The sequence below is a fragment of the Lagenorhynchus albirostris genome, chromosome 6 (genome assembly GCF_949774975.1).
Source record: "Lagenorhynchus albirostris chromosome 6, mLagAlb1.1, whole genome shotgun sequence".
Classification (NCBI taxonomy): Eukaryota; Metazoa; Chordata; class Mammalia; order Artiodactyla; family Delphinidae; genus Lagenorhynchus; species Lagenorhynchus albirostris.
This window is the reverse complement of record NC_083100.1, coordinates 63,404,390-63,422,640: the sequence shown is the minus strand read 5'-3', so window position 1 is coordinate 63,422,640 and position 18,251 is coordinate 63,404,390. Positions and strand designations below refer to the sequence as shown.

At 38.5% G+C, this 18,251-nt stretch overlaps 1 protein-coding gene across 2 annotated transcripts in view; it reads left to right on the top strand.

Moving 5' to 3' along the window:
- CERS6 (ceramide synthase 6) overlaps positions 1–18,251 on the top strand; it is a 318,459-nt gene that overhangs the window by 91,115 nt on the left and 209,093 nt on the right. For both annotated transcript variants that reach the window (XM_060152714.1, XM_060152713.1), the window contains exon 3: positions 11,328–11,458. In XM_060152714.1, the coding sequence (XP_060008697.1) occupies positions 11,328–11,458 (131 nt within the window). The remainder of the gene's footprint in view (positions 1–11,327; positions 11,459–18,251) is intronic.

Below are 18,251 nucleotides of genomic sequence, written 5' to 3'. Positions count from 1 at the left end.
TCATTAGGTCCCATTTGTTTATTTTTGTTTTTATTTCCGTTTCTGTAGGAGGTGGGTCAAAAAGGATCTTGCTGTGATTTATGTCATAGAGTGTTCTGCCTGTGTTTTCCTCTAAGAATTTGATAGTGTCTGGCCTTACATTTGGGTCTTTAATCCATTTTGAGTTTGTTTTTGTTTATGGTGTTAGGGAGTGTTCTAATTTCATACTTTTACATGTACCTGTCCAGTTTTCCCAGCACCACTTATTGAAGAGGCTGTCTTTTCTCCACTGTATATTCTTGCCTCCTTTATCAAAGATAAGGTGACCATATGTGTGTGGGTTTATCTCTGGGTTTTCTATCCTGTTCCATTGATCTATATTTCTGTTTTTGTGCCAGTACCATACTGTCTTGATTACTGTAGCTTTGTAGTTTAGTCTGAAATCAGGGAGCATGATTCCTCCAGCTCTGTTTTTCTTTCTCAAGATTGCTTTGGCTATTCGGGGTCTTTTGTGTTTCCATACAAATTGTGAAATTTTTTGTTCTAGTTCTGTGAAAAATGCCAGTGGTAGTTTGATAGGGATTGCATTGAATCTGTATATTGCTTTGGGTAGTAGAGTCATTCTCACAGTGTTGATTCTTCCAATCCAAGAACATGGTATATCTCTCCATCTATTTGTATCATCTTTAATTTCTTTCATCAGTGTCTTATAATTTTCTGCATACGTGTCTTTTTTCTCCTTAGGTAGGTTTATTCCTAGACGTGAGATGATTTTAGATTGCCAGTTTCTAACCTGAAGGGGCTCATATCCTATAGTGTTTAAAGGAAGAAAATGTTAAGAAGAAACTTGCATTTTTATTTAATATATCAGTTTACTGCAGCAAACACCTTTTACCCCTCTAGAAAAGCTGATGTGTAGGGAGTTACAAGGTTCATTTTTTTTAACGTGATGACAACATATTTGTATTTACCTTGTGAACTACTCTAAATGCATGAAAAATGAATTTTCTACCCAAATGTATACCTCCCTTTAGAAATCCTGCAGTGGACATTTTATTTCCCTTGCTTTGTGTTTATTATGGTTACTGGGGAAATTTTCTCTATAAAGGTAATGAAAGGATTTTGCAGGCAGGTTGACTGCTCTGGAGGATATTTGCTTCTAGCTAATTTTCATGATCATATTCTCTTGGTTTCCAAGGTGATTCTTTTGGAAGTTTCTACACGATTAAAGCAGAAGCCTCAGGTTTTGGACATAAGTGCAGCCAAAGCTGGAACTATCTTTCCTTGAATTCTTTGTAGTTCTCCAGTGTTAGTTGTGAGATGAAAAAGTAACAGATCAGTTGACCAGAATACAAGTAGCAGGATTTGAAGACTTGGAACAGTGCTCGTTCAGCATTCTGGCCTTGGCCATGGTTCCAGGTCACCTTGGAGAAGGGCATGGTTATCATCTTTCAAGTGTGAAAACCCTTAAAATCTACTCCTTACAGGACTGGCTATGTAAGTTTTGGAGGCCAGTGCAGAACTAAAATGCAGGGCCCCTTGTTCAGAAAGCACAAAAAAGTGCCATTAAAGGCATAAAAATAGAAAGCTTTTTCCTTTCTTGCACAGTCTCTTTCTCTCTTGACCTGTCCAGATTTTTTTTTAATTTGGTATTTAATGCCATGCCCCCTTAGGCATACACAAGAGGCAAGGGCAGATCCTGACAGGTACCCAGGAACGCCACCCTGTGATTTAATGCACACACAGCTGACTAGCTGCTGCTAGTCGCCAGCGGCTAGTTGCTAGCTCCTGGGCTAACATGTCTGCCCTTCTCTGGCCGGGGTAGAAGTTGAGACAGGCCTCTCCCCTTTCCATGGGCCCACTGTCCCAACCCACGGTGGACAGGGGACCTCCCAGTGTATTGCAGTCTCTGCTCCAAGACACACTAGGTACCTGGATTGGGGTAAGCAAGAGGCTAGTCCCCACTGAGCCATCCACCAAACGCACTGGGACACTGCCAGCCCAGGGTGCAGGTGGCATCCCTATACCCCACACTGAGACACCGTGGGGTGTGCATATCTAATCCCATCTCTTTCCGTATTTGCACCCAGGGCAGCAGTAGTCACTAGGCAGGAGTGGGAAGGGGAAAGCTGGGGTCCCTGGGGAGCGGGGGACAGGGAAGTAAGTTACCCAGACTCATATGGGGGCAATGCCGGGACTGTGTGTGAGCCAAGACTCCGAACCCCTGACACATGCTCCCCTATCCCAATGGACTTCATAAGCAAAACACCATTCCCATAACAAAATTATCAAGAATTTCAAGATGGCAACCAGAGAACTTTAAACCCCACATGCGAGCCCTTCTGAATCCAGATCCCTTTGTGAGTTCACTGGTCATGCGCCCTGACTGAGCAGTTCTCATCTATGAAATTAGCTGATAAATTTGAATTCCTTCATATTCTCCAGCAGTCTTTTCTTTTGAGGTAACATCTGCTTGTCTTTCTCACTCTTTTTTTTCCCTCTGTAAACCTAAAATTTTATAAATATTTCAGAGAACTTACCTCTATTGCAAAATAGTTGAAAGCATTGGTTTTTGAGTCAGACCTGAGCAGTATATTGCAGTGATCCCCAACTTTTTTGGCACCAGGGACTGGTTTCATGGAAGACTGGGAGTGGGGGGGATGGTTTTGGGATGATTCAAGCACATTACATTTATTGTGTACTTTATTTCTGTTATTCTTACATTGTAATGTATAATGAAATAATTATACAACTCACCATAATGCAGAATCAGCGGGAGCCCTGAGCTTATTTTCACTTGCCACTCACTGATAGGGTTTTGATATGAGTCTGCAAGCAATTGATTTATTATGGTCTCTGTGCAGTCAAACCTCTCTGCTAATGATAATCTGTATTTGCAGCCGCTTCCCAGCGCTAGCATCAGCGCCTCAGCTCCACCTCAGATCATCAGGCATTAGATTCTCATAAGGAACACGCGACCTAGATCCCTCACACGCACAGTTCACAGTAGGATTCACGCTACTTTGAGAATCTAATGCTACCACTGATCTGACAGGAGGAGGAACTCAGGGGGTAATGCGAGTGATGGGGAGCGGCTGTAAATACAGATGAAGCTTCACTTGTGCCTGCCGCTCACCTCCTGCTGTGCGGCCCAGTTCCTAACAGGCCGTGGACTGGTACTGGTCCATGGCCCAGGGGTTGCAGACCCCTGGTATGTTGGAACATTGTCTCTGCTGCTTCCTAGTGTTGTGGCCGTGGGCTGTAAGTTGGTTAGTTAATGAGGGAGCATTTATTTGGGCCAGGCGCTCCCATTCTTTCATTTACATTAGGAGTGCCTGAGAGGTAAATGTAGATTGCCGCATCCTATTTCTAGAGATCCTGATTCAGTAGCCTTGTGATGGCCCCAAGAACCTGCGATTATGAGTTGTCAGACTTACTTAAATGAATGGAATGACTGTTTCTCTTTAGAGTGAATATTTTTGAGTTCACGTTTCGTAACTGGCTATATCCAGAGTTATCGGAATGAGATAGATATAAATCAATGAATCAATCAGTTTATCTATTGATTTATATATCTATCTTTTGGCACATATTATATCTATAATCCCAACAGCCTCATTTTCTAATCAATCAAATCAGTTCTTGAGCCATTAAGGGAAAAACATATATGTCAGCTGTGAAACTAGGTTTCATGATCTAGAGAATTACGAGATTATCACATCATAATCTGCATTTGGTATATTATACTGTATTTTAAAAATTATATGCAGATTTCCTGTAATTTGTTTTTCCTCATTCTCCTCTTACGCCTATTGCTTTTTATTTTTCTTTTCCATCCTTGTATGGGTTATGTTTATTAAAATTAACCTAGGTTTTTCTGGTATAAAAATGTCTATATAAGTCAGAATTATTCACTTTTTCCCTTGGAAATCTTAAGAAATGAAAAAAACTATGGAGAAAAATTATAAAACACAACAGTAAAAATATACACACACAAAAAAAGAAGGAAAATCTCACAAACTTTAATTTTGGCAAACTAAGAGATATATATCTCTAGATTTCAAAATATATATAAAAGCTAAACAAAAACAGTTGAGGTTGGACAGAAGCCAAGTAGGAGGAAGGGATGAGCATGAAGTATGGATGGAGGGCCCTGTGGGGGTAGATTTCAGGAAAGCCAGCAAAAATGACACCTCCTAATTGTGAGACCAAAGCTGTATCACTGTTTGCAACACTAGGTGCAGGAACTGGTGAGCAAGGCTGGCAGATGCTCTCCCAGACTCAGTTTAATTCAGGGAAGTGGAAGAAGTACACAGAAAACCTTGTGGATGGCACATTTTCCAGAGGCAGTGTACCTTGGAGGCAGCTAAACTACAAAAGCACCCTCCTTGGAGCTGATCGAGACAATCCAACTCACTCAATGTTGGATAATAAAGAAGAAACACACAGCATCAAAGACAAGAAAAAGAATTCGTAGCATCGCTTACTAACAAAAATTATCACTGGAAAAATGAGGCCACAGGGCAACTGAAAGTTGAGATCAAATATTTTACCATAAATTTTAAAAAAAGCAATAACTCTGTAAGGAGGATCACAAAAAAAGAAATACAAGACCTAAAGAAAAGAGCAGTTGGTCAACAGGAAGAGATGCAATGTTAGCTGGTTGGTTCAGGAAAAAAGTACTAAAGCTATCACAGAAATGACGAAAAATTGGAAAGAACACAGGAAACACTAGACACTGCAGAAATCTCAGTGGGGAACATGGGAGATAGAAATAATAAAGCTGAAATAAATGAAATGAAAAAAGCTAAAAATAATTAGATATATAGACCAAGCAGAGCTAGCATATGTATAATTGGAATCTCTTAAGGAAAAGCAAAGTAGAGTAAGTATTGAGAGAGATATCAAGAAAAATTTCCTAAAATAAATGGAGATTTATATTAATATGTTAATAAAAATGTAGTAAAAGTTGACCCGGGAAGGTTTATGCCAAGACTTATATTATTAAAAATAGACTTGAAATATAAAGGAAATAATTCTTTGAGCAGCCAAGCAAAAAATTAAATCATTTATCTAGGAAAATATCAGCATGGCTTTAGTCTTCTCTGTAGCAATATTCTATAGGACAACATTTCCAATATTTTCAAGGAAAATGGGAACTAAGAATTTTATATTTAGGTAAATTGTTTTTATAGTGTAAAGGCTAAAGACAAAAAGATTAGAACTTGCAAAAGTTTGGAGGAGTTGTTCCCGTGAGTCCTTTTTTGAAGGAACTATTATAATCATTCATTTTAGCTGACCAAGAGATTACTGGGAATGTTGGCAAGTTTTGAATACATTTAAACTGTAGAACTAAGATAGAAAGAAATGTGATGATTAGGATGACAGAACAGAATGTAAGCATTATATGCTCTCACAATGTAGAAATGATACAGGTAACAATAACTGAGCAGGACAAGGGAAGGAAGGTTGGAGGTAGAATAAATTCACTAATTGCATAAGCTCTAGTAGCTGGGAGTCAAAGCTTAACTGTTTAAGCAGCCAAACTGAGTAATAGAGGTAGAAGCATATTTAATAGTACAAGAATAAACTCTAAGAGAGATAAAATTATTGACTAATAGTAGGTGGGGAAGGAAGAGGAAATATGCTAGTTTTAAATATTGCTCATTTGGAATTTTTATTGACTGAAAATGAATAGAAGAGTATTATGATTATATGGATAACCACTAGAATAAAAATTACCCACAAAAAACAAAGGAAAATCAGCCATATTTGGTTTGTTAAAATTAAAAAAAAATTAAATTATGAAAACAGAAAACATAATTAATGTGAAGTAAGTATAAACAAATTTATAAATTATATCAATGCATGTAAATGGGTTTAACTCATCTAATAAAAAAATAATTCAGATTTGGGTCACATAGTTTATAAGAGACCCCTTCAGATAAAGTAATTACAGATATTAAAAATAAGAGTATGAGTAAAGGTATACAGGCAAATATAAATAATAAAGAAAGTAGACCAAAAGGATGAAGTGAAATGAAGAATTGGCTTTTTATTGCCAAAGGATACAATTCATAATGAAGATAAAATGGTTATGAATATATATGCATTGAATACCAGCATATCCATATACTTATTAAAAAAAGAAGAAATTATTTAATAGTAAGAAATTTTAATTTACCTCTCAGTCATGACAGGTCAAAATATAAAACAGAATATATAAAATATAAAACAATATAGCAATTAAGTCTAAGAAGCATAATTAATGAGGAAGATCTGACAGGTACATTTATTTTTTTTTTAATTTAAAAATTTTTTAAAAAAATAAATTTATTTTTATTTATTTATTTTTGGCCGTGTTGCTGCGCATGGGCTTTATCTAGTTGTGGTGAGCGGGGGCTTCTCTTCATTGTGGTGTGCAGGCTTCTTATTGCGGTGGCTTCTCTTGTTGTGGAACACAGGCTCTAGGTGCACGGGCTTCAGTAGTTGAGGCACGCGGGCTCAGCAGTTGTGGCTTGTGGGCTCTAGAGCACAGGCTCAGTGTGGTGCACGGGCTTAGTTGCTCCAAGGCACGTGAGATCTTCCCGGACCGGGGCTCCAACCCGTGTCCCCTGCATAGACAGGCAGATTCTTAACCACTGCACCACCAGGGAAGTTCCTGACAGGTACATTTAGAACCCTGTATTCTGAATATAGAGACTATACTTTCTTTTCAAGTGCCTGTTAAATATTTTAAAAATTGAGCTTTTATTATATAAAAAATGGTAATACATTTTAAGAATAGGCACAGTCTACTAATATGAGAAATCAGAAAACAGAAAGACTCTTGCTTTCTTAATCAACTTTTGTGTAAAAATAAAATTTCAGAATATTTAGAAAACAGTGATGAAAGCACTACTATGCTATGGTACTATGCCAAGGTAGTGCTCAGATGAAAACGTATATATATAAGTTTAACCACTTATATAAATATATATATATTTAACCACTTACTTAAAGATTGGAAAAACAACAACAAAATAAATGAAGGCAAACAGAAGGAAGAAATTAATAAAGATAAACATAGAAATTGAGTTAGTAAAACTGTAGTATTGAAAATTAATCCAGAGGTAACTGTTTACTTTTTTTTTAACAGAAAGTCAGCTAACCCAATCAAGAAAAAACAAAGCACAAGTTAACAACATAGCAATTAACAACATAATCAACAATCACATAAATTAAGGAAAATAAAAAGGATATATTACTATTAACATGGCAAATAAAATATAAACACTTGGATAAAATGAAAATTATTCTAGGAAAATATAATTTACCAACTACATATGTGTGTTATCACAAGAAAATTCTAACACTCTTAAAGAACAGATAATAAAATGCTATTTTAAACTATACCGAAGTATAGAAAATTAAGAAAATCATCGATTCTATTTTTATGTAATCTCAAAGTCTGATAATTATCTCACTAAAAAATAAGACTAGAGACCAATTGTGATTATTATTATTATTGATGAAAAGTCCCAAATAAAAAAATCACAAACTGAACTTTGCAGCATATTAAAAGAATTATTCATCATCACCAAGTACGACTTATTCTAGGAATGCAAGGCCTTCCCTGTATTCAATATTAAAAACATCTGTTTTTGTAATTCATCATGTTAATTGACATGAAGAAAAAAAGTAGATGATCACTTCCATGGATTCTGAAATCTAACATCATTCTGATTAAAATAAAACAATCTAACTAGGGATAGGTGGTTTCATTTACATGAAAAATACACTTGTATATCAGCTCCAAATCTGGCCTCTTAATGAGAAAAACGTTGTGATATTCCTACTAAAGTCTGGAACAGATAGGGATGCTTATAAACACTGTTATACATTGTGCTAAGTTTTACATTTCATTAGCAAATAGATAAAAGAAGGAAAATAAAGGCAAAAAAAGTAGAAAGGAGGACGTAAAGGTATGCTATGTGACAATTTATTCATGCATTCGAGAGTATTTATTAAGTCCCGACAATATTCTAGGTACTGGTGAAAAAAGACACAAAAAATTTCCTTTGTTTACAGAGCTTACATTCTAGTAATATCCTATTACATGACTGTATACCTGGAAAATTAAGGGAATCAAGTGAAAAACTACCATAAACATTACAAAATGTTAGCACAACATTAGTTACCATACACACACACATGCACACACACAAAAAGCAGTTAGAAGATATAAGAAGATTTCTTAATTACAATAGAAACCAAAAAAGATGATATTCCTAGGAATCAATGTAACAAGGATGTGCAAGGTATGTGAGGAAAATTTTCAAACATTGTGAAGGACACAAAAGACAAATTCAGTTAAAGATATCAAGTCATCCTATGCTAGTATAAGAACTTGGTATAATCTCATTATAAATACCGACAGGTTTTCTTGTTTTCCCGTTTATTTTGAAACTAGACAAGCTAATTCTAAAGTTCATATAGAAAAATAAATAAGGATTTCTGAGTAACCTGACCATATGTACTGGCACATGAATAATAGAACGGTGGGAGAATAGATTTGATTTCTCATGGAGAAAACATGAATGATGGTACTGGCCTATCTGGGTAGCCATTTGGAAAGAACTAAAATTAGATTCATACCTCCCACTGTATACCAGGATATATTCCAAATGTACTAAAGATTGAATGTAAGAATCAAAACTGTAAATGTATGAGAATCAAAGCTGTAAATGTAGGAGAATTTCTTGGATTTTCCGAGTAGGGAATGCTTTTCTACTTATGACCACAAATACAGAAGGTATAACAGAAAAGACTGATAAATTTAAAAAAACTTCAGGAAGTAAAAACAAGCAAAACGCACCATAAGCTAATTCTAAAACTCAAGTGACACATTAGTACATACTATGCAGTTTATGGTACAGATATAGGTTTGATCACTCTAATAACTGAAGAACTTCTACAAATCAATAAACAAATTACTAGCAGATCAAGAAAAATATGGGCAGTAGATATGAAAAGACTGTTCTAAAGAGGAAATACAGATGGTTTTAAAACACAAGAAAATATCCTTCTTTCATAAGAAGAGGAAATCAAATTAAAGATATACTGAGGGGCTTCCCTGGTGGCGCAGTGGTTGAGAGAGAGTCCGCCTGCCGATGCAGGGGACACGGGTTCGTGCCCCGGTCTGGGAAGATCCCACATGCCGCGGAGCGGCTGGGCCCGTGAGCCATGGCTGCTGAGCCTGCGCGTCCGGAGCCTGTGCTCCGCAACGGGAGAGGCCACAACAGTGAGAGGCCCGCATACCGCAAAAAAAAAAAAAAAAAAAAAGATATACTGAGATACTGCTTTTTATATATCAGGCTAGAAAAAAATGGAAAAATCCAATAACATACTCTGTTGATGAGGCTTTGGGAAAAGGGTACTCTTGCTTGTGAGAGTATGAATTGGTAAAATCATTGGTGATAGTTTTTCAATATCTAAAAAAATTGCAAATGCATGGACCCTTTCATCTCCAACATTCACTTACAGGAACTTATCTCTCTCTATATGTGTATAAAATAACCCATGATAAGGTTATTTATTGCAGCATTGTTTGTAGTAGTAGAAGTTCGGAAGCTACCTAAGTGTGCATTAATAGTGGAGTGGATAAGTAAATTATGGCATGTCCTTAACGGTTCTACAAAAGAAGGAGGACGTTCCCAATATTTGGATGTGGAAATGTTCCAAGATACATTGTGAAGTGAAAAACCCAAAGTCCAGAATAATAGAACCATTTGTGTGAAGGTGGTGGTGGGGAGACATAAGAATGCACATTCAAATTTGTTTATATTTGGTAAGATAACTTTGGAAAGAAATAGATTGAATAGCCTGTTACCTGGTAGGAAGGGGAGAGTAGGAACTGAGAGAACAGGAACAAAGTGGAAGGTGAAATTGGGGATAATTTTTATTTTGTGAACCATGTGAACGCTTTACGTATTGAATAGACTTAGAAAATGAATGAAAATTAAAAATGAATTCCTTTAAGAAAATGGTATAGCCAAGGTATAGTGTAGGCTGTGCATTTTCTCTCTCCCATATTTTTAATTGAGAGACACGGAAGGAGAGTGTAGACGGTGTCGTGACTTCTAAGAAAAACACCTCAAAGTACACGCCACCCGGCAAGTTCGCAAATAACTTTTACAGACACAAGCTCAGCACATTTTATAACCTCGATCATGACATTAAGGCCATTTGCTGTGTTTCCTGTGTGTCTGACACTGAATTTCTTGAGAGGCTTTAAAAAGGAGTCACATGTGCATTCCGCCCTTATGACTCGACAGCCACTTGGCCTGCCTTCCCTACCCCATTTTTGGTTCTGTCCTCTGATTATTAACATCTCCTTAATTGTAAAGCAAAGGTAGAATAAATAAAGGAGTAGAACTAACTCCGTTTAGTTTTGTTGTACGGCAGGTCGTCCTCACGTAATTGTTGGGGGGATGCTCTCTAAGACACCGAAGAGACAGGAGGGACAGAACTAACATGTACTGAGATTTGCATACATTTTTACATTCCACCGTTTAGGTGGATAAATAGGCTTCTTTGGAACAGGTAAGGAAACTGAGGCTCAGAGAATTCATTGGAACAAGGAATTGAACCTGTGTCTGTCGTCTCCTAATGTTATAGAAATGAGAGCGAGAGACAGAGTAATGTCATCATATGGCAGGCGTAAATATCGATAGTTTCTCTTTCTACTTTACCAAGTTTGCATCTTCAAGTAATGCGTAGTCATTGTAAAAAGTTTGATGGAGTTCTGGTCAAAAGGATGACCAAGAAAGGAATAGAAGAGGAATGTGTGAAGAACCAGGGAGAGGGGAGACTGAAGAGAAAACATGTTTTGTAAGTGGAGTTGGTACCTTAGTCTAAGGTGAGGTATTTGGGGATGATTCCATGCTTTTTTTCTGTCCTGCGTTATCCTGATATGTGATAATGGGTACAGCATTTTTTCATTAGAAAGTGAAATGTTTGAGTGATGTCTTTTTGCAAATTCACCTTCACCTAACTCCTTTCCTTGAAGGCTGGTGGAGCTAACGCGGCCAGCTGACTGTTCCGTCGAACCTTTGTTGCTGTAAGAAGTACCAGCATTAGAGTGAGATTCATATTTTTTAGTGTTGTTTCATGATGAGTAACTTCCCTTGTCCTAAGTGGTTGTTTACGTTCACGCTGCTGATGGAAGGCCTCGGTCCTCAGTGGTCAATATAGAAATCTCAGTAGCAGATAGAAAATACAGGAAAAACAGATATCTCCATTATAGACAAGGGCACATCTGTTCATGGTGAAGATGAAAATGATTTTCCTGGTACCTTGTTTCATAGCATCCTGATGAAAAGAGATTGGAGGGCCTCTCCAAGCAGCTGGACTGGGATGTTCGCAGCATTCAACGCTGGTTCCGACAAAGACGCAACCAGGAGAAGCCAAGCACACTGAAGAGGTTCTGTGAGAGCATGTGAGTTGCTGTTTTTCTTTTTGAAAGAAAAACCTGCCTAAGTTACTCATCCCATCCCTGAGGTGAAAAATAACAGCTCAGTGGAGGCTCCAGCAGCCCCCCAAAAGCCATCTGGTGGAAGAAAGTAGTCCATGAAAAACTGGGGGGTAGTAGTTTGTTGGAATTTGTGATTTCTACTTTGGATGCAGTAAACGAGGTTTGCTTCCTAATGGAGTTTCAACACAGCAGTCAGATTACAAGGGTCTACCGTGGTATTTTCAATCAGCCACCTTTAACATACGCCATGACTTTTGTAGTTTGCATTTTCATAGAGGGGGATTAGTCAAGATGTTCTTTCCACTGATAAAAGCTGAGATACTAGGATATATTATCGGAGGGTCATGATGATGGCCTGTCTTTCTGGAGTTTTAAGAAATGGCTGTATTATATTCCTGGGTGAGTTTAATGAAGCATTGCTTGAAGTGGGGGATGGAATGAAAGTCTCTTCCATTTCTGAAATGTGAACTTCATGGTGTGTAAATTATAAGTCAATAAAGCTGTTATAAATAATAAAAGACCCACAGAGAACTCTTCGAGCACAGAGATATTTTGAAATAGTGACACTCAATACGTATATCTGTAGGAAAGTTAGAGAAAGAAATATTGAAGCGTCGAGCGCATCCCCAACGAAGGGAAGATTCTGCTTTGAGACTTGTTGCTCCATTTGGTCTTCATCCTTTGAGATATGACTGTGCCTTTGTCTAATGGTTCTTTCCTTTGGGAACTTTCCCCTGACACCTGGTCACTTAAACAACAATGCTGTCAGTGTAGCTCTTTCCATTTGGGGTTAAAGTTGCATTTTCAGGTTTAGCTTTCAATTATTCTGAAAAAGTATTTTAGCAATTGCAATCTAAAGGCTAGAGGGGAACCTAATTTTATGGGAGAAACGAATGAGACGCAGAATAATATAAATCCTAGGGTTGGATAAGTATGGGGAGCGTAAACAGGGTCTTCAGGAGGTCGGAATATTTATAAAGCCTGGAAAAACAACCTAGCAGATAGAATCTGCATAAGCCCTTCCTATAATGAACTTAGGGGCAGTTAATGGAAGAAGGATTTATGCATCTGGGTTCCTGATCAAAAGCCGGAATTGTTTCTTGGCCTGGTTGTGCCACATGTGCAAAGGGCCTGGGCTCCAACGCTGAGATGCAGGTCTGAGCAGACGAAGTAGCATCTAAGCACATGCCCGTGCACTGAAACTCATGTGCCATCTTTCCCTCCTCCAACTAACTTCTTTGGTAACTCAGTGCTCTCCCTTTGCATACTGTACTGAGTTGACACCAGTTTCTAGGCCAGTATGCATAGGAGTCGGTCACCTGGATCTTGTTAAAATGCAGATTCTGATTCAGTTGGTCTGGTATAGCAGCTGAAATTGCATTTTTAACAAGTTCCCAGGTGATGCCACTGGTCCATTGACCACACTTTGAATAGCAAGGCTTGACACTGTACTGGTGTATGTGTCTTCTCCCTGAATTTAGCTGGTCTTTATCTGCATACCACAATCACCAGGATGGTCATAGTTAATACTTAGTTAAAACTATTTCTAAATGATAGCTGGAGGCATGGTGATGTGAAGGCACAGTGCGGGTGGACGGTGTGTAAAGTATCGACTGTGATTTTTTCCCTCAAGAAGCTTTGTATGAGATGTGACAGAATATCTGCATATGTGTAGATATTTTAGTTTTTAAATTCTATGATGGATTTAAAAAACTAAACGTATATGTGTGCTGTACGGTTGGTATGGACAGGAAGTAGAGATTAAAGGAGAAAGATCAGCTGTGTGCTAGGGCACACAGCAGGGTTCCTGGGACTAGAACTTGAGTCCATACCGGTGACCTTGACCTCTCTGTTTCAGAAGACTATGTTGATGAACTTTGTTTTTTTGGTTAATACATTTATTTATTTATTTATTTATTTATTTTTGGCTGTGTTGGGTCTTTGTTGCTGGGTGCGGGCTTTCTCTAGTTTTGGCGAGCGGGGGCTACTCTTTGTTGCGGTGGGCGGGCTTCTCGCTGCCGTGGCTTCTCTTGTTGTGGAGCACGGGCTCTAGGCACGCGGGCTTCAATAGTTGTGGCACACGGGCTCAGTAGTTGTGGCTCACGGGCTCTAGAGTGCAGGCTCAGTAGTTGTGGCACACGGGCTTAGTTCCTCTGCAGCATGTGGGATCTTCCCGGACCAGGGCTTGAACCCGTGTTCCCTGCATTGGCAGGCAGATTCTTAACCACTGCACCACCGGGGAAGCCCCATGAACTTTGTTTTGAAACTCTTTTCCTCCTTGGCTTCTGAGTTGCCACTAGGTTTTACTCTTGCCTTCTTTGTTTGCATTGTTTATTCTACATTTTCCCTGGGTCTTTAATGGGCTACTTCTCCAGCTTAACCCTTTGTTTTCCTCATCCTATCTTCCACCCTCTCTGTAGAAGTTCTCTCCTCTCACCAACTTCCAAAGCCATGTGTCCAGTGCAGAGGTTTCTTTTGAGCCGTCATTCTGCTGTCTCCCCCAGGCAACTCTGATTTGCTTCTACTCCTGACTTCCCCTTTTCTCCTATTTTTATGCCTCTATTCTGTTACAGCTGGAAACTCAACCCAATTAGCCACTGACTTCCATTAGTTCTTTGTAAAGCCAACTGCTATGGCGCCGATCCTAATTGTTCTCCCAGGTCTCTTCTTTATCTCATACTCATAGATATTTTATTTGCTACAAAAAAAATAATTTTCCTAAAATACTACTGTCTCCATGATCTGTTACTTTAAAACTTAATGATTTGGGGCTTCCCTGGTGGCGCAGTGATTAAGAATCCGCCTGCCAATGCAGGGGACACAGGTTCGTTCCCTGGTCCGGGAAGATCCCACGTGCCGTGGAGCAACTAAGCCCACAACTAATGCACCACAACTACTGAGCCTGCGCTCTAGAGCCCGTGAGCCACAACTACTGAGCCCGCGTGCCACAACTACTGAAGCCCATGCGCCTAGAGCCTGTGCTCCTCAACAAGAGAAGCCACCACAGGGAGAAGCCCGTGCCCCGCAACGAAGAGTATCCCCCGCTTGACGCAACTAGAGAAAGCCCGCGCCCAGCAACAAAGACCCAACTCAGCCAAAAATAAATAAATTAAATAAATAAATTTAAAAAAATACTTAATGATTTTTCTACAACTCTAAGATTGCAAAGGAGAACATTTAGACAACACCCTGAGGAATTAAGCAGAATTATATTGGTCTATGTGTACACATGTGTATGTCATAGTTATTTGCTTGTCAGTATAAAAAACGATCTGGAAAAGTTGTTTTTAACCAGGGATGCCCTTTACAACCATCTGGTGTGCTTTTCAAAATACACATGCCTAAGCTCCACCCCATGATGTCTGATCCAGTGTGGTGACCCAAGTGGGGTCTGGACATATCTACCTTGGAAGGAATACCCTGAGTACATATGATAACACATGCCTGGTTAAGAAGCACTAATCTGTCATAAGGAAGACATGACATGTCTTACATGTTTAATGCAAAACAAGAATATGATATTAGTTACTTTTAAAAAATTCTGGCATTGTATGTGCATTTTTGTAGAATTGTTACTGGACTTATAATTACATACTTAACTCTAATCAGGTTTCTGTAAAATTTAAATAAACCAATTCAAAAAAAAAAGGAAAGAACCACTAATCTCTGAAAGGAGATGACTGCTGTTCAGAAGTACTAAGAATCAAATTAGAAAGGAGGACAGCACAAATCTGGGGCTTGTAGATCTAGAGCCCAAATGAAACGATTCTATAGTTTTTCTGTTACATAAGTTACTATTTTAGAAACTATAGAATCCCTTCAGGGGAGTCGTAGTTCGTCTTTTGGCAGTGTAGAACAGCACCAGTAGGCATGCCAAACAGTGCTGGTAGCCATCTGCTGGCGTGTCCAATTTTTGGCACACCCATTTAATACAGATGGACCAAGTAGAAATTGTTCAGCAAGTAGTGTGTTGAAACACGGATGTGATTTTTTTTTTCCTTCATGCCTGATGTCAGTCATCAACAGCTGTGTTAGTTTTGACGAATGTTTCTTCCAGAAGCATTTAAGTCCTTATTGGCAACTGAAATAGAGATTTTCAAGAGGGAGTGAAGGATTTGTAAAAATGAGATAGCATGTGAGACATTTTAGGGGAAACTGGTTCTAAGTGGGAGCCATTTAGCTGGGGGATCACAGTTTGACGCTACTAAAGCTTGGCTTTACTCCTCCAACAACTGCATCAAGATAATATAAAAATAAATAATATTTTCAATAAAAAAATAAAGTTTTCAGAATAAGTGGCTTCTCTCTCATTGAGGGCACCCGTGCTCATCATTTTTGAATATTGTGCAGTACATTTAATAGCACGCATCAGGAGTACATATTATATATGGCTTTCATTTGATCAGTCTCCAATTGACTGGACAGATAAATCTCTCATATGTTAACCTGAAAGTATAGGGCAAGGAGTATTCACACTCCACAGATTGGTACTACAGTCGACCTCTGAACAGCAGCAGGGGTCAGGGGCCGACCCTCCAAACAGTCGAAAATCCTCATGTGATTTTCCTTTTCATCCTCCATATCTGTGGTTCTTCTGCATCCATGGTTCTGCATTTGCAGATACACCTGACCTTGGATAGGGCAGTACTTTAGTATTTGCTGTTGAAAAAATTTCTGCATGTAAGTGGACCTGCGCAGTTCAAACCCATGTCGTTCAAGGGTCAACTGTAATTTATTTGGGTTGCAGTTTGCTCCGTGTGGACTCTTATTGTAAGATGAGGGCCCAAGATTGTCTTCTCTTTAGGAATTCCATTTTAGAGTTGATGCTGATTAAAACTACCCCACACGCTGCCATAGTTGGATGCTCTGTTCAGTGGCAGCAGATTGACCGAAATCTGGGACCCTTTTGGAATTGTGACTTTATTTCTGCAAAGGAGCCCCTCTGTGACATTCTTAATTTGTGATTCCACTGAAGTAAGGATAACTCAGCAAAGAGGAAAGAGTGGCTTAACTAGTTACCCTCATGCCACCAACTCAGTCACTATTTTTATTTGGTAGCAGTTTTACTTGGACAGGTCAGCAATGCTGTCTTATGACCTCAGTAAGAAAGTGGAGCCTAATAATTGATGGGGGTGGGGAGAGGGAAGAGGGCTGTTTAGGTCTTTGATCTCAGGAAATTGTGTGGTGAATATATTCAACAAGTTTTTAAAACCCCGCCACCTGTTTGCAAAAAAAACCCAACTGAATTATTGTAAACTGTTCTAGAATCTTCCATGTATTCTACAGTCTGATGATGGGTGAAATTTTGCCAAAGAGAAAATTCAGCTTTGATTATTTTTTCCATCAGATCATGACATCATTTACAAAGTTTAGCACCAAAGTTCTCCTGAAGATCGATGTAGTTTTTGAAGGGGAGAATAAGAAAGTATTGTCTTATCTTCTAGAGAAATGGCATCTTCATTTTTTTAGTACTGGGATATATGATAAGCAACTCATTGATGCTGATCCTGAGTCTGGAAAAAATGAATCATAAAATTGAAGGACAACCTCTTAGTTCTTGAAAAGTACAGGGCTGAGTTCTTTTGTTACTGTTGTGATGGTGATTATTTCCCATTAATACACAACAGTCCTTGGATCGATGAACAACTTTTAAGGTATGTAGTTACACATCTAGTTATTGTTCAAATTTGGTCGAGCCCGTGAATGTCTTGGTGTTCAAGACTATTCTTGACTATTTTAAATGGTTTTAAATCTATGGCTTGTATCGAGGTCAGTTTTAACTTTGGAGCAGGGAGCAGCAAACTTTTCCTGTAAATGGCCAGAAAAGAAATATTTTTAGCCACATGAACCTTGTCACAATTACAACTCAGCTATTGTCTCAACAAAAACAGCCAGAGACAAAGCAAACGTATGTGGCTGGGCTCCAATAAAACTTTAATTATGGATGTTGAAGTTTGAACTTATCATTTTCATGTGTCCTGAAGCATTATTCTTAAAAAATTTTTTTCAACCGTTTAAAAACTGTTTTTAACTTATGGGCTATATGAAAACAGATGGCAGGCTGGATGTGGCCAGCCAGCCATAGTTTGCTAAATCCTGCTTGAGGATTACAATACTATTAGCAGTTCTGTCAGAGTTTCAAGAAAAAGAATATGGTCTTATGATACCAGGCACAGTCACCATTGCTCAGAGTGTCACTATATAATAGAAACACTAGAACAGTTCTGTATGCCCATCTGTAATATTTCTGGGACACAGTGCCTTGATGCTGTGCTGTTTCGTTAGCTCAGTCAGGCCCTCTTTGAAGTTGTTAGTATTATTAAGACGGTATCACTTTCACTATAGAAATTTTGAAGATTGATGAATTGAACTATAGACCCTTTACTCTTCTGCCTTGAGTAAGCTTTTGAAACCTTTTCCCCTCTTTCTGCTCCACACCTACCATCTGTGAAAAGTGAACTCAGGTTTTCCGTTTAGATCAAGCCTCTCACATTCCTTGATGGTATATGGCTAGGCCTCTAATTCATGTGTACTGGCTAATGAAGGAAAACAGATTTTTGCTAAAAATATCAGAGAGGCCATGCTTTGGCCAAGCTGTCTGTATCTGAGGTACTGCTGGTCAGTTTTCTTTAAATCCTAAATTTCTCAAGGCTCTGTAATTTTTCCAGTAATTTGATTCAACATGGCTAGTGATGAAAAGGACAGAGTATATGGAGGAATAACAATTTAGTAAGGCCTACTGTTCTTATTTAATTCT